The 14,542-nt window shown below is 34.5% G+C and overlaps 2 protein-coding genes across 2 annotated transcripts; one reads left to right on the top strand and one right to left on the bottom strand.

Annotated features, from left to right (window-relative positions):
- Positions 1-59: 59 nt before the first annotated feature.
- On the bottom strand, positions 60-4,034 carry LOC110718627 (ADP-ribosylation factor-related protein 1-like). Its single transcript, XM_021897508.1, has 7 exons — positions 3,858-4,034; positions 2,880-3,070; positions 2,123-2,263; positions 1,599-1,707; positions 1,453-1,514; positions 765-868; positions 60-445 (listed from the first exon to the last, which is right to left on the bottom strand). The coding sequence occupies exons 2-7, from the start codon at positions 2,970-2,972 to the stop codon at positions 352-354; spliced, it is 603 nt and encodes a 200-aa protein (XP_021753200.1). The 5' UTR covers positions 2,973-3,070; positions 3,858-4,034; the 3' UTR covers positions 60-351.
- A 3,237-nt stretch (positions 4,035-7,271) lies between these two features.
- LOC110718626 (ubiquitin carboxyl-terminal hydrolase 4-like) lies at positions 7,272-14,492 on the top strand. The gene is made up of 7 exons (XM_021897506.1): positions 7,272-7,871; positions 8,121-8,361; positions 10,588-10,704; positions 11,924-12,022; positions 12,351-12,536; positions 13,316-13,497; positions 13,769-14,492. The coding sequence occupies exons 2-7, from the start codon at positions 8,245-8,247 to the stop codon at positions 14,169-14,171; spliced, it is 1,104 nt and encodes a 367-aa protein (XP_021753198.1). The 5' UTR covers positions 7,272-7,871; positions 8,121-8,244; the 3' UTR covers positions 14,172-14,492.
- Positions 14,493-14,542: the final 50 nt, after the last annotated feature.

The following is a 14,542-nucleotide window of genomic DNA, read 5'->3' as shown; positions in this document are numbered from 1 at the left end:
TGAAGGGTTGTATATAAGAAGCTAAAAAAGAATTATAAAATAATTAAACATTAGTTTTCTGCCATAAAATCCCAAATTTATATCATTTTAGAAAAAGTATTTAATGCTCAAGTAATACATATAGCATTACCCAAAATCTAGCCATAGGAGAACTTAGTATTGTTTAATTTTTTAGCAACAGCAGGACTAATTCAGGGCTCCTAAGGGGAGAAACAACAAATCAACAATCAGCCAAAAAAGAATTCAGATATCCTTAGTGAAACTACAAACTAATATTGATGACCCAGAAATATGGTTGTGAGGTATGTACAACGGTTGAATGAAGCAATTTCATAACATATCAATACAGTTTCAAGCAGCAGGTGTACGGCTTCGCAGCATTTCAGATCTTTTACTTCTTTCCATAGCATCAACAAGCCAATCTACACTTCCCTTGAACCCTCTACTGCAAACAGAGACAAACCCCAAATGTGTTGTGTTAGTTCCATACGGACATACAAGCAATAATGCCATAATATAGAGGGAAAAGGAAATCTCCGAGGGTATTCTGAATAACCCAAATATTAAACACGCAAAGGATGGAAGAAAGAAAGGAAATTGAGTCCTTTCAATAAGGAAAGCACTCAACCAATATAGAAGCACAAATAGAAGAGTAGGTAACATGCGTTTTCCATCATCTGTAATTACAAGGAGGTGGGAAGACCTGAAACATCAACCATAACATCAAATGCTTAGGAGAAGAAGGTGTTAGAACTGGAATTTACCCATCAAATCCTGAGACAGCTTCAAACATATATAGCCTTTCATCCAGCTTTTTCAGATCCAGATAACGAGCTACTTCTTCGGCTGAAACTGCTGAAGCAAGATCCTGTTGAAGGCAATAGATTAAAATAAAAAAGTCTGATACAAGTATATTTGAGATATCAAACACACAAGGCATTAAAGCACAAATCATTCTCTAATTAATATCCCAACATGGCCTCTGTATCTTAAAAGAACCATTTACTTTCTAGCAACATAAATGACAGCTGTTTAGTTTCTCACCCTTAAGAAGCCTTAACATGTGTGTGTGTGTGGGGGGGGGGGGTGTTTGTTAGAGTGGGAGTAGGCCTCTTTGGTTTATAGATATATAACAAGTTCTCATCTCTCTTTTCTCAATTCACATTCTAGATATCAGTGTGTGTGGATGTGGTTTTGGATATAAACATCAGAGGAACCTAAGAAAAACGACAAGGGAACGTGAGACCCATAAAAAAAAAACAAAAGAAAATGTTGACATAAAAAGAGAGGCGACACCCCACAATGACAAAAGAACTAATGTTTGATGCATGAAAGCATAGAAAACTCAATTATATCCCCCCCCCCCAAAAAAAAAAAAAAAAAAAATAATCTACAGCAATCTACAGCTTCCTCAAAAAAATTTGGAGAGCAAAACAGAAAGTCCATATATACCTGTTTGTTAGCTAATATCAGAAGGGGAGCACCTTGCAAATCCTGGTGTCGAAGTACCTTTTCTGCAAGATAATTGAATGTCAACGGGCAATGATTTAATTTGGCATTCAAAGAAATTAGACCTAATATCGTACTAAAAAAATTACCTAGTGCAGATTTAGAATCTTCAAAACGAGCCGGAGCATTTGCATCAACAACATAAATGACAGCATGGGCTTCTTCATAATATTTCTCCCATATTGAACGGAGGCCAGGCTGCCATAACAAAAGAAAATCCCCATAAAACCTAAGATTAGGCTAACAAACTCCTCAAAGCCTTTGAAGAAAAATATATATATATTTTTTTGTTGTTATGATTAAATGGCAATGAGGCACATCTCCATTACATCATCACTTTAGCTAACACATTTGTAGATCATTAGAAAACCTTTATCAAAGTTCATGAAGGACCAAATTTTGTGAAGCAAGCTTACTTGAGACCAAATTCAGCATGTCTGATTATATAAGAGGACTTTAGAGCCTTTTTTGGCCATTTTGGAGATACAAAACAATAAAATGATACCTCAAGTTAGCATTTTGCCTTTTGCTTGCTAGGATGTTAAACAGATAAATAAAATATTACTTAAACGAAATGCCTAGTGCAGTATTGAGCACGAGCTGATCTACATACCTGGCCACCCAAGTCCCAGAACACAAGTTTTGCATTTCCAACTTCAATACGACCAATATTGAGCCCCACAGTTGGAACAATTCGATCAGGTGGAAGGCCTTCCAAGTTTAAGTATAGTTCTTTCAACTTCTCCAGTAAAGTCTGCAATATATTGTTGGCATTTTTTAATATTATGAGCTTATGAGAAGATCTTTGATTGCATTTGCTTATACGAAGTATAATAAAGATTTTTATTTGGAAAACATATAAAGCAACTAGAAATGAGAAAAAAGATGAGAATATTATAGCAGGTAAAGTAACACCAAAAACAATAAACGTATAATATGTACAAGATTGGAAGTCAAGTGAAAGCCCCAACCCACTTATTCTACCCTTCCAGCCATGACTTCGTGGTTCAATACCATGTTGTCAACCTTTACAGTGGACAAAGAATGTGTGCAAAGGGTCTTTGGGTAAGAGAGTAAGTTTTCTACTTTTTAAGAGAAAAGAGAATAAAAAAAGATGCTGCTTTAAAATTCAATGAAAGATAGACTCCGATAACAACAGCAAGTTTTAAGCAATAACACTAGTAAATCAGTAGCTCAGCTAGATTACCAACACGTAGAGATGATCAAAACTACATGAAGCAATATTTTTTTACAAAGGAAGCACACAATAATTATTGTTATAATCATAATTTTATTGTGGTCCTCAATCAAATTCAAAAATTGAAAAATCAATTGATAGTTAAAATCTGGCAGAATGGGACAATCATTACCGTTTTTCCAGCCTTGTCAATACCGAGAATAAGAACATGAAATTCCATCTTGCTGAACATGTACTTCCAGAACCCATACATAAGAGAGAACATCCTTGCTGCCTTTTTTGATGATTAGCTTGCAAATTCTCTTACACTAGTAAGAGTTCGAGAAAGTGTTAATATCCACCATGTTCTTCTACACTCATGGCCTATATACACAAAACAAAGTGAAAACTTCAAATAAATTGATTGGAAAACAAAGAATTTCCAAAAAAGAAAAAGCTATAAGAAGACAAACCACATAGGCACACTAGTAGGATACACATTTACCCGTTTAGAATTAACTCTTGTTACTGGAAGTATCTAGGGCATAAAGCTTTCCACGAAGAATTGAAGCGCAATTTAAACTCAAGAAAAACCGAAATTACCAGCATACAATCATTATTCAACAACAAACATAAGGATACACAAATAGACAACAAACTGCAGATACATTCTACTAAAATTGAGTAATTTGTACTGAAAAGCTTCAACAATGTGATTTGGTGGTCTCCAAAATTAACCAACCATAATATTCTTCTCATTTTGTATCTAATAAACATCAAATTATATAATTAAAGCACCAATTTCACTACATGTATCATCATAGAGTATAATTGACACCTCAACACATCAACAAATTTCGAAAAAAACCCCAATTACATTAACATTTAGCTAATTCTTCTGATTAAATCATAATCTAACGAAATGATGAAGATCGAAAGTAAACAATTCGAGTTTAAATCATAAAATCAAGTCAAAATCAAACACTTCGATTATCAGATCCGAGTTTGAATCGGAAAAATTTGGGCCTAAAATGTTGGACGACAACGATAACTTAACAAAGCTAAGAAATCATCAAAATGAAAATCGCATCAATGAATCTAAAATTCCTGTAAATTAAAATCGATTGACAAAAACAAATACGATCTGAGAGATAGGATAAAAGAAAATTACCAGTGAAGTACGGAAATTGGTAAGTATTACTGAGAATTCGTCGGTCTGATTGCAGAGAGACCCTAAACAGAAATTAAAGTGGTGCTGCTGAAATGGAACACTTACTAATTCGTCCGTTGATTTTTATTTTATTTTTTATTTTTTTTTTTACAAACAAGAAAACGCAATACAGTACGGACTACGGAGTACTCCATATCAAATACGAAGTACAAAATAACTTGTAAAGCATTGTTTAATCTTGAGTTCACTTTATTTCTACTTATTTTAAAGTGTAATGCTAAGGGGCTAAGGATTGCATTTAAATTGGGAATTTATCGACAATTCACGAATAAATAGGTTTATTAAATGTTTATTAATAATCTATTTTTTCATTTTTAGATTCTTATAAGCATTTATTACTAAGTCTTTAGTCATATAATCACTAGATTGTATAGTTTTATTGAGAAATAATATGCATCATCAATGTAATATATTGTATACTACTTTTAAATATTTTCAACACAACTAATCGACAATAATTTTTTTTTCTCAATAGTAGTTTTAATAATTTTTGTCTTATTATTTTATTTTTCTATATGTGTTGCATTTGTTTATTCCACATGAGTTGCCTCATTTTTATATTATATCACAATTATTTATGGGAAAAAGATTATTACAATCTTGCATCGCACGAGCACTAATCTAGTTATAATACTAAAATAACTACGAAATAAAATGGTATTATTAATAGGCCAAATTAGAAAATAACACCCATAAAAAACCCCAATTTTGATAATAACACCACACACACACACAAAAAAAAAAAAAAAAAAAAAAAAAAAAAAAAAAAAAAAAAAAATTATTATAACACCACCAAAAATCCCAAAATTTTGGTTTCACCACCCACTAACGGATTTTTGGATGGAAACCGTTAATGGGTCCGCCATGTACACGTGTCAGTTGTTTATTGGTTTAAAAAAAATTATAAAAAAAAAACCTAACCTTTAACCCAACCAACCCCACTACCAGCACCACCTGCCCTAGCCGCCGGAACCTCCTGCCCCCACAAAAATCGGCTAACCAGCCCAATTACCGCCCTATATCGGCTTATCTGTCAGTCGCGTCAGGTCTGCCGCTCAGTTGAAAGCTATGAAACAAGTCTGCGAGAGTCTAAAACTGGAATTGGCGCAAGGTAGTTGACTTGCTTAGTGCTTGCATTAAGGACTAAGCCTGGGTTCCGTACCGCCGACTTCACCGGTTCCTCTCTTCCCCCTACCCGAAAACCACCCTAAGCCCATCAAACCACCGCAAAAACCAACCTGACCACCGCGCACCCATTCTTTTCCTCCACCCTTGAAACGGCCCAATCGGCCGTGGAAATCGGCCATTCTGGGTTTCCATGCTCGATTTTGGTCGTTTGAGGGTGAAGGGTTCCCGTGGTCCGTTTCCATGGTCGATTTCGGTGGTTTTCGATTGTTAGTTTTCGTGGTTTTCGGCCATTGTCGATTTTCGTTGGTGGATGGGTGGCGTGTTTCAAGGTTGGGGCTGGGTTTCGTTGGTGGTGGCGTGTTTCAAGGCTGTGGCTGGATTTCGTTGGTGGCTGGGCGTGTTTCTGGCGGTGCCAAAGGTCGGGATAGGATGGGGAGAGGGGTTGTCGGCGGCGGGTGTTACAGTTGCCGGCGGCAGCGGCGGCTGGGACAGGTGGTGCCGGTGGGGTGGCTGGCTGGGTTAGGGGGTTAGGTTTTTTTTTATTATTTTTTAAAAAAAACCAATAAACAACTGACACGTGTGCATAGCGGGCCCCACTAACGGTTTCCATCCAATAATCCGTTAGTGGGTGGTGAAACCAAAATTTTGGGATTTTTGGTGGTGTTATAATAAAACTTTTTTTTTGTGTGGTGTTATTATCAAAATCGGGGGTTTTTATGGGTGTTATTCTCTAATTTGGCCTTATTAATATGATATATAATTTTTGATATATATACTCCTTCCGCCCACAATTATCTGCAATATTTGCCGTAAATGGGTGCTCTATATTATGTGCAACAAATTTTTTTCTTTCCTCTTTTAGTAAATTTTAAAGAGTAAAAAGATCATCTTACCCATACTTTTATTTTTTAACTTTGTTTAACATCTTTTAATTACACTCAATTTTTCCACCTTTTTCCCACTCATAAAAGGGGCCCCTCAATTTTCCACCTTTTTCCCACTCACTTTAACCCACTCAAAAACAAAAAAATAAGGAACCACTTCTTTCCCTCCTTTTTCCCACTTAATTAAACCCACCCAAACTTAATTAAGCTCCACTAAAAGTTTTGTTCAGGAGTCCGCAAAAAGGACGTTTGGTGCAGATAATCGTGGGCGGAGGGAGTATAATACATAATGCTTTATTATTTTTAAAAAAAAATATTATTTAATATAATTATATTAGGCCTTATTAGAATTTGTTGGACCTTATTGTAACTTATTAAACCTTATTAGATACTATTAAACTTATTGGACCTTATGGTAACTTATCTGAATTGATATAAACTTATTTTTTTAAGTTAAAGAGAGCATGTCCTAACAAAAATTATTTTTGTTGAAACCTAACTTATTTTAATATTTGTTTTAAGCTCAATAGAACAAGGCCTCAATGGTCAAAGTTTTCGTTCACAAACATGTCTAGGTAATGTGGAACAACTAATGAAAAAAAATAAATAAATGGAGTATTTTTTAAATTGAAAATTTATAAAATATGTTTTTGTTGATTGATAATTATTACATATTTACATGTAATATGCTTTGTGTTATGTCTCTTACATGTAGTCAAGGAAAAAAAAAAATCCCATTGATTATGTAACATCAAGAAAAAACAATATCAAATCTTAGTAGTAATAATTTGTTAATACAAATATGGATATATGGCATGGTTTATGATTTGACTTTAAAGTAAAGACAAGTATAATTCTAATATGAAGGGAAGAATTTATAACATGTGACATGTGAGTCATTGACACAATTGGTCCCTTGTGGAATTTGTCCATTTTGCAAACGCAAGTTTGAAGACTTCAATTATACATACATGGTTTCCAATATGTCATGTACAATTTTGCCTATATTGAGTTGGTTTTGATTTGCAGTGTTAATCGACGAATGGACATTTTTTTTCTTATCTATCAAAAATAACATTTTTCAATGTGTTTTGGTTTGTAGTTGTCCGTCATATATGTTGAAATCTTTTTGTCCCGCAATCTTGACAAATGTTTTGGAATACCAAAACCAAATAATGTATGTAACTTTGTTAGTTCGATGAAGTGGAAAATACAACATCATATTTGCCTGTGTGTGTGTTTTTTTATAATATAAAAAGTATAAAAGAAATCGTCCAAGATACCAAATCAATTCAATATTTAAATTTTAATTTTTCATCAAAAAGCTATTTGTGGACTAGTGCAACATAGCAAATTCATGGCAATGTACAATGAATTGACTCAATTCAATCACTACTATTTTTATTTTTAAACCTCAAGTATTGTAAATAGAAAATAAGAAAATCAATGTCACCAAAGCATACTCAATAAAAAAAAAAAAAAAAAAAATGCCACAGGTGTAGTAAATCTCCTTTATATTTTCTCTCAGTCCTACATATGTTCAAGTTATTATTTGGTAAGGACAAATATTCATTTAAATCAACACTTTAATTAAACCGTCCTGCTACACAAGTCAACTTTAAGAAAAAGTTAAATGATCTTCCACTTACAAACACAAGTAAATGGTGACGCTTGAACTTGTGACTTCAAAGTCAGAATTTTACCATCTCAATCTACTTTAATTGCTTAATTTCTCGTATACATATCATGATCACCAAACACATACCAAAAAAAAAAAATAATAAAAAAAAAACAATGACAAGACAAATTAAAAAATGAACTAAAAAAAAATTATCCAAATTCCATAAAAAGAAAATAAAAGGGGAGTTTGGGTTTAGAAACCCAGTCAACGAGGTAAAGAGGAAAGAGAATCACCGAGTTTATTCCGACCCCAAAAAGAAAGGTGTTTCTTGCCTCTCTTCTTCTACTTCTTCATTTTTTCTCATATTTTCCACTCATATTTTTTTTTTAAAAAATTATTATTATTATTATTATTACCATTATTTTTACTCCTATTTACTTCATCATCATCATCTTCTTCTTACTATTTTCTCTCTCCTCCAAAATTTCTACTCTGCACTTCCTTCAATTTTTATGGCCCTTGTTTCTTCAATTTTCTCACAATCTGATGATATTATCATTTGATTCGTAGTTCAATTGCGTTTGATTTTAAGCTGAAACAAGGAAAAAAGATAATTTGAAATTGAAGCAGAAAAAAATTGGAGAAAATTCGAGGAATATTAAAGGAGAAAATTTGGAGGGAACGAAAATCGATAATGGGGGCAGCTGGTTCCAAATTGGAGAAAGCCCTCGGTGATCATTTTCCTGAAGGTGAAAGATATTTTGGCCTTGAGAATTTCGGCAACACTTGCTACTGCAACAGCGTTTTGCAGGTTTTTTTTTTTTTTTTCTTCAAAATTAGGGTTTTTATTCTTCATTTTGTATGGATTTTTGTCTGAATTTATCTGGGTGGTTTTAATTGAACTTTTTTTTTGTTGTTGTTGTTAAATTTTGTTATTTTACTGTGCGGAATCTGAGGATTGTTTGTTGCTGTTGCAATTTGATTGATTTAATGATGTATAAGTGAGCTGATCTTGGTTATATTAATGGGATATAAATGTTCACTTTTTTTTTTTTTTTTTTTCTTTTATTTTTTTATTTTTATTTTTAATTTAAGTATAATCTTTGGGTAAGTTGCATGTTAGAATGCTCTCCGAGCTTGATTTTCGGCTATAATTGTGGTAATGAATTAGATATTCAAATTGGTGAAAGTAGATTAGGAAGTGTAGAGGGGTGGGGACGCTGGGGAGTTTGGGGGGTGGGGATTCCTCCTTGAGGCTGATAGAAAGGGGGGATCGGGTTTTGTTAGATAGACACGAATATGCGCTTTGGAATCCATTGGTTGAATGATTGGCTGATTTGTGGCTAATGTGAACCAAGTATTGGTATTGTAGAATCAAGATGGGCTTAGCGTTTACATTCGCGTGGAAATTTGATATGGTCAAGTTCAAGTGACTTTGGACAGGGAGCTGGTGAACTATTTAGTGTAGTTTGATGTGGTACCTATTGCTGATATGAAGGAGGGACATATCACTTGCATGGTGTATCCTCAGAGGGTCTTTTTTGCTACTTTTTGAGAACATATTTTAGGAGATCTGGAAAGAGGACTGATGTAGAGGTTGAAGAGGGTTTCTTTATATCTCAGTTGTGACATGTGAAACTGTAGATGCAGGACAAACTTTTTCTAGAGAGGTCAAAATGGACTTAATGTTCTTAGGGCGCTGGGACCATGATGATTTATCATGTATGTTTTTCCGGCAATTGAAACTTCAATTTCTAAGGCTTTGGAGTAAAAAATTAGTGTTACTGCATTGCCCAATTTGCTGTATGTGCATTGCTCTGTAGTGGAGATATATGTAATTATGTAAAACACTTTTTTGTTTGAGAGGTGGTTTTAAATGATTTAAGAGGTATAGTCTTGTAATTTTGATCATTATAGACTTATGGTATCAGAATCTGAGAGCCTCCTAGGGATCTAATGGTTGTAGTTGAAGGTATAATTCGTATTTGGATACGTATATTTATAAACATAATTCATTGGAATTGCGCACTTTGTGATGGACTAGATGGAGGAAAACGTCTCATTGAATTGATGTGTAGCTGGTAACTTCTGTGCATTGGACTTGCTACATTTTTTTAACGTCACGTACAACCCCAACTACAACAAATCATTTAGGATCCACATATCCCATAGGGAGAGGGTCTGAGGAGGTTGTTATGTACATACCTTATCCCTAAGGCCCAAATTGTCCAAGCTTTTAAGACTGTTACGTATGTATTTCAGAGATCTGCAAATTGCTACTTTACTTTCTGTCATATTTATAGAAAACCTTGTCAAAATTGCAAAGTGGGTATGCATGTGGTTCATATAAATCTATTTCAGCTATTTAGTAGACTGAAACATGTCCAGCATTCCCTTACTGCTTTGAGGTGTTGTTTACCTTTACACTGCTCTGTGGAAGTGAAAGGGTTCCTCTAAGAAGGATAGGTAAACCAATAATGGAGCTTTCCAATGGGTATGTGTATATGGATTTGATGGATGTTAATGCTTGGTTGTGAAGTTTATAAATTAGGTGCCTATGGAATTGTATATTGTTGAGCGTAGCAGAGCTTATTATAGATATAGCTTCAGTCTTGAGTATTTGACAGTTTTCGTTGATGATCTATTTGATGTTTGAGATTCAGATCTCTCTTTCTTCCTCGATCTGGTTCCATGTATTCAGGTTCATAATTTATGACAACTTATGTGATATCAGTGTCATATATTTCCTAACATATTAATAAAACCTGCAAATATCTTCATTTCAAAGATTTGTAACTAGAAACCTTCTTTTTGGTTTTTTCTTGCTTATGGATTTTCCTTAGTTTGGGCAATGTTAGGGGTCTCGTGCAGTCCGCTGATTAAAACTCATTGATGATGTAGAAGGTATACCGTTTTTAAACTGAAGAAAATCAGAGTAAAACGTTTACCAAAAGACAACTTTCTTCTATGTGCCAACAATATTACACAGTTGTAAATAAGTCCTGATTTAATTTTCTCTCTCTCTCTCCTGTACCAGGCTCTCTATTTCTGTGTTCCATTTCGTGAGAAATTACTGGAGTACTATGAGAAGAACAAAAACCCTGTTGATCCAGAGGAAAATTTGCTCACATGTTTGGCAGATTTATTTACACAGGTACTGCACTTGATAATTCTCACAGCACACTGCTTAAGTGCTTATTGTACATGTGCATGATTTTTAATGTTGGAATGTCCACTGCAGTATTATTTTCCGTCTATCTTTTTCCTTCAGTTTTCTTTAATGATTGATACCCTAATTATTTGTTTCTGTTGCTTTTTTGAATTTAATGATTTTGAATGCTAAAAGAAATATTGTGAAGAAAAATTCTTGTACAACATTTACGTCTGGGCTGTGTTCTCCTCAACCATTTTGACTTATTTTATGACACCATGAGTTAAATTAAGTTTGGATAATTTCAGGTAAGGTCACATAAGTTAGAGTTCATATTTCAAACAAAATAAGTTCTAGTACATGTAGACAATAAATTCAGATGCTTTCATATGTATTAAAAGAATTAGAATCCTGCTTTCCATGATGCTTCCTAACTCTAGCAGGATTTTGTAACTACTTGGACAAGCTATATTGCAGGCTGATTGTTGATTTATAAATTCAATTATAGTAAAGTTCTGTGATGGAGCTCTAGGAGGGGAGCTGGCTGAGAGTTGTGTATGGAGGAGCTATGGCATGCTAAAAAAAAAGTATTATGTTTATTACTTGAAATTTTACTTGGGATTTTTGAAGAAGTCACTGAGTTTGTAAGGGGAAGCTGGAGTTGGAACAGTCAAATTGTGGTATGTATGAAAGCGATTTGGATATGTTTGGACTTTGGTAGTCATTTACTCAATTGAATCAACCCTATACCCATCTCTAGAGATTGGATGGACATGTACATATAATGCTGAGCTCTGGACGGTGATACACCCTTTAGTAATGCTTAACTTGCAGTTTTCACAAGATCACTCGCTTTGCCAATCATGTCAGTGAATATGTCTATTTGTCACATTTAAGGCTTATTGCAGAAATGCATGGCTACTTTCTTGATATCAGTGCAAAGGGTATTGTTCAAACTTTGAGGTGCGTTGAATTTCGATGGAGATCTCTTACTCGTTTCTGTTGTTATCTTTTTGAAGGAGGATGGTGTGATTTGTGCATTTTTTAGTCTTATGATAAAAAATTGTAGTTTATATTGTAATCCCTCTGAATGATAATTTATAGTGGATGATCACTTGTGATAACTTATAGTGGATGATCAAATGATCTAATTGATTTGAAAAAGGACTTGTGTCAGACGTTGTCTCATCAATTTTTTTTTTTTTTTGGTGTATTTATGCAGATAAGCTCTCAGAAGAAGAAAACAGGCGTAATTGCTCCCAAACGCTTTGTACAGAGAGTAAGGAAAGAAAATGAGCTCTTCCGTGGTTACATGCACCAGGTATGCTGCTTTGCATCATAATTGATTTGCACGTATAATCAGTTATACCTCTAATCTTTACTGTAAAAGCCTCTTTTGGCTTGATTTTCTTGTGTTAGCATTAATTAGTAATCATGGAAAGGTTTGTGTGATTTGCTTTATATGGCCTATGCTCTTTTCACATGAAAGGCTGAGATCCCTCCCTTATATATCCATTTGTTTCTCTAGGAGAGTTGGGTAACATTCAAAATTCTCTAATTGAATAGTGGACCAACCCCTTGTTTGAAGAAAATACCTGTCATTGAAATTTATCACACTTACATACTTAAATGATTTTGTTCTTATACAGGATGCTCATGAATTTCTGAACTTTTTGTTAAATGAACTTGTCGATATACTGGAGAAAGAATCTTCTGCTGCAAAAGATAGCTCAGAAAATTCATCGTCTGAAAAGGCTGCGAATGGACCAAGAAATGGCCTAGCCAATGGTGTACAGAAGGAACCTCTTGTTACCTGGGTTCATAAAAATTTTCAGGTCAGTCTTTGTGTAACTACTCAAGTTCTTTGCTGAGTTTTTCTCTTTCTTTTCCTTAGTAGTCGAGATTCATTACTTCATTTAAGTTTCTACTTAGGGATCTTTAGCATGGAATCAGATTAGAGTTGGCTTAGATTTGTGCCAGGATCACCCTAAGAATTCTGAAGTCTGGATGTGAGCACAGAAATCCCTAAATATGGAGAAAATCAAATACAGATTATGGAAAAAATGAATTGCTTTCTAAAATGGGTCTCTGAAAAATTGTTGTTGGAAAGAAGCCCCAAGGTTGTGGATAAACGTTTTACATCCTGAAATGCTTGGTGCATATACATGATTATCGAACTTGGGATATGGGATGTTCACTGGTGGCTAGCTGTCCCTTAGGACAGAAGACCCATTGCATTGCCACATCACTTTTTTGGTTCGGGGGAACAAATGCTTCTTCCTTTAAGTAATAAGATTCCTGCGATCTTTTGGAAACATCTCTGAAAAGTATTCAGGCTATTAGGTCTTTATGCACAATTTTGTACCTTGACATCCTCAGTCCCTGCCTCAACAGGACTTAAATTGGATGGTGGTGGTTGTATCAGCAACTCATTCTCTTATGGCTTTTGGTGAAATCCTACGATGTCCCTAGGAATTTAGAGTTGCTGCAAATTTGATTGTCATGCTCCTAGATGCTGATTTTTTACTGCAGCAATATATTGCAGGCAATACGTATGCACATTATAATATCTGTAAAATATTTCATGGTTGCTGATTGTGAGACACAATTGCAGGGTATATTGACAAATGAAACAAAATGCCTGAGGTGTGAGACTGTCACAGCTAGAGATGAGACATTCTTTGATCTAAGCCTTGATATAGAACAGAACAGCTCCATTACTAGTTGCCTTAAGAACTTCAGCTCCACCGAAACTCTTAACGCTGAGGATAAATTTTTCTGTGACAAATGCTGTAGGTATGTTTTATTTACTCCTAATTTTGTGTTGTTTTCAGCAATTTTACCTTTGTCTGTTGTCCATGCCTTAGTATAAAGAAATTTAAAGCAATTCAAAGTATGGACCATTTCTCAGACATAACTTTAACTTTTAAAAATCCTGATTATTTGCATTAGATGAAAAGCCTATTCTTGCGTTATTATTAAGATTTCGTTGAAATTTGGAACATCAAGAACCAAAGTGTTTGCTCCTTAATTACATCATTTATTAAGGAGCTACCTCGTTTTACAGTTTGCAAGAAGCTCAGAAGAGAATGAAGATTAAAAAGCCACCTCACATTCTGGTGATTCACCTGAAGCGCTTCAAATACATTGAGAATCTTGGTAGGTACAAGAAGCTCTCTTATCGTGTTGTGTTCCCGTTGGAGCTTAAATTAACCAACACAATGGAGGATGCAGATTCAGAGTACTCCTTATTTGCTGTGGTTGTACATGTGGGGACTGGGCCAAACCATGGTCACTATGTCAGCCTTGTGAAAAGCCACAACCATTGGTTGTTTTTCGATGATGAGAATGTTGATATAATTGATGAGTCTGCCGTTCAGACTTTCTTTGGATCAGCTCAAGAGTATTCTAGCAACTCAGAGCACGGATATATCTTGTTCTATGAAAGGCTTACAAGTGAAACAAGTTAACCAAAATTTTGATTTCCGACTTCTTGTCTCTACTCCTGTCATGTGTAATGTGTGAAAATGAGCTCCAAAACCTCAGAATGTTCTATTGTACAGAGGATGAATTATCGTTTTTTCTTATACATTCTCTCTGGTTTCCTAAGGGAACGACAATAAATTGATTGTAAATGACAGTTTGGAGAAAGATGTAAACTAACGCATGAGCTGCCGATAATTGCAAATCGGATTATACACTTCAGCTCATGATCTTTGGACTTGCTCTGCCTTTTGACCAGCTGGGCTATATCAATATTCATTAGCTTATTAATCCTTTCAAGTCCAATATTTTTTGCTATCTGTTTCCTATTGAAATTGCAGTTGGTCCTTGAATAATC

This window comes from Chenopodium quinoa, unplaced genomic scaffold (assembly GCF_001683475.1).
Source record: "Chenopodium quinoa cultivar QQ74 unplaced genomic scaffold, ASM168347v1, whole genome shotgun sequence".
Classification (NCBI taxonomy): Eukaryota; Viridiplantae; Streptophyta; class Magnoliopsida; order Caryophyllales; family Amaranthaceae; genus Chenopodium; species Chenopodium quinoa.
Note: the sequence above shows the minus strand (reverse complement) of the source record. Positions and strands in the feature narration are given on the sequence as shown.

What these genes read in the sequence shown, in the direction of transcription:
- LOC110718627 (XM_021897508.1), bottom strand. Translation starts at nt 2,972, where the DNA reads ATGTTCTCTCTTATGTATGGGTTCTGGAAGTACATGTTCAGCAAGATG. An exon ending in TCTGGGACTTGGGTGGCCAG is followed by an intron (nt 1,708 to 2,122) that starts GTATGTAGATCA and finishes TTGTTATGGCAG; the next exon opens with CCTGGCCTCCGTTCAATATG. An exon ending in GCTGTCTCAGGATTTGATGG is followed by an intron (nt 446 to 764) that starts GTAAATTCCAGT and finishes CTCTGTTTGCAG; the next exon opens with TAGAGGGTTCAAGGGAAGTG.
- LOC110718626 (XM_021897506.1), top strand. Translation starts at nt 8,245, where the DNA reads ATGGGGGCAGCTGGTTCCAAATTGGAGAAAGCCCTCGGTGATCATTTT. An exon ending in TCCGTGGTTACATGCACCAG is followed by an intron (nt 12,023 to 12,350) that starts GTATGCTGCTTT and finishes GTTCTTATACAG; the next exon opens with GATGCTCATGAATTTCTGAA. An exon ending in TTCTGTGACAAATGCTGTAG is followed by an intron (nt 13,498 to 13,768) that starts GTATGTTTTATT and finishes CTCGTTTTACAG; the next exon opens with TTTGCAAGAAGCTCAGAAGA.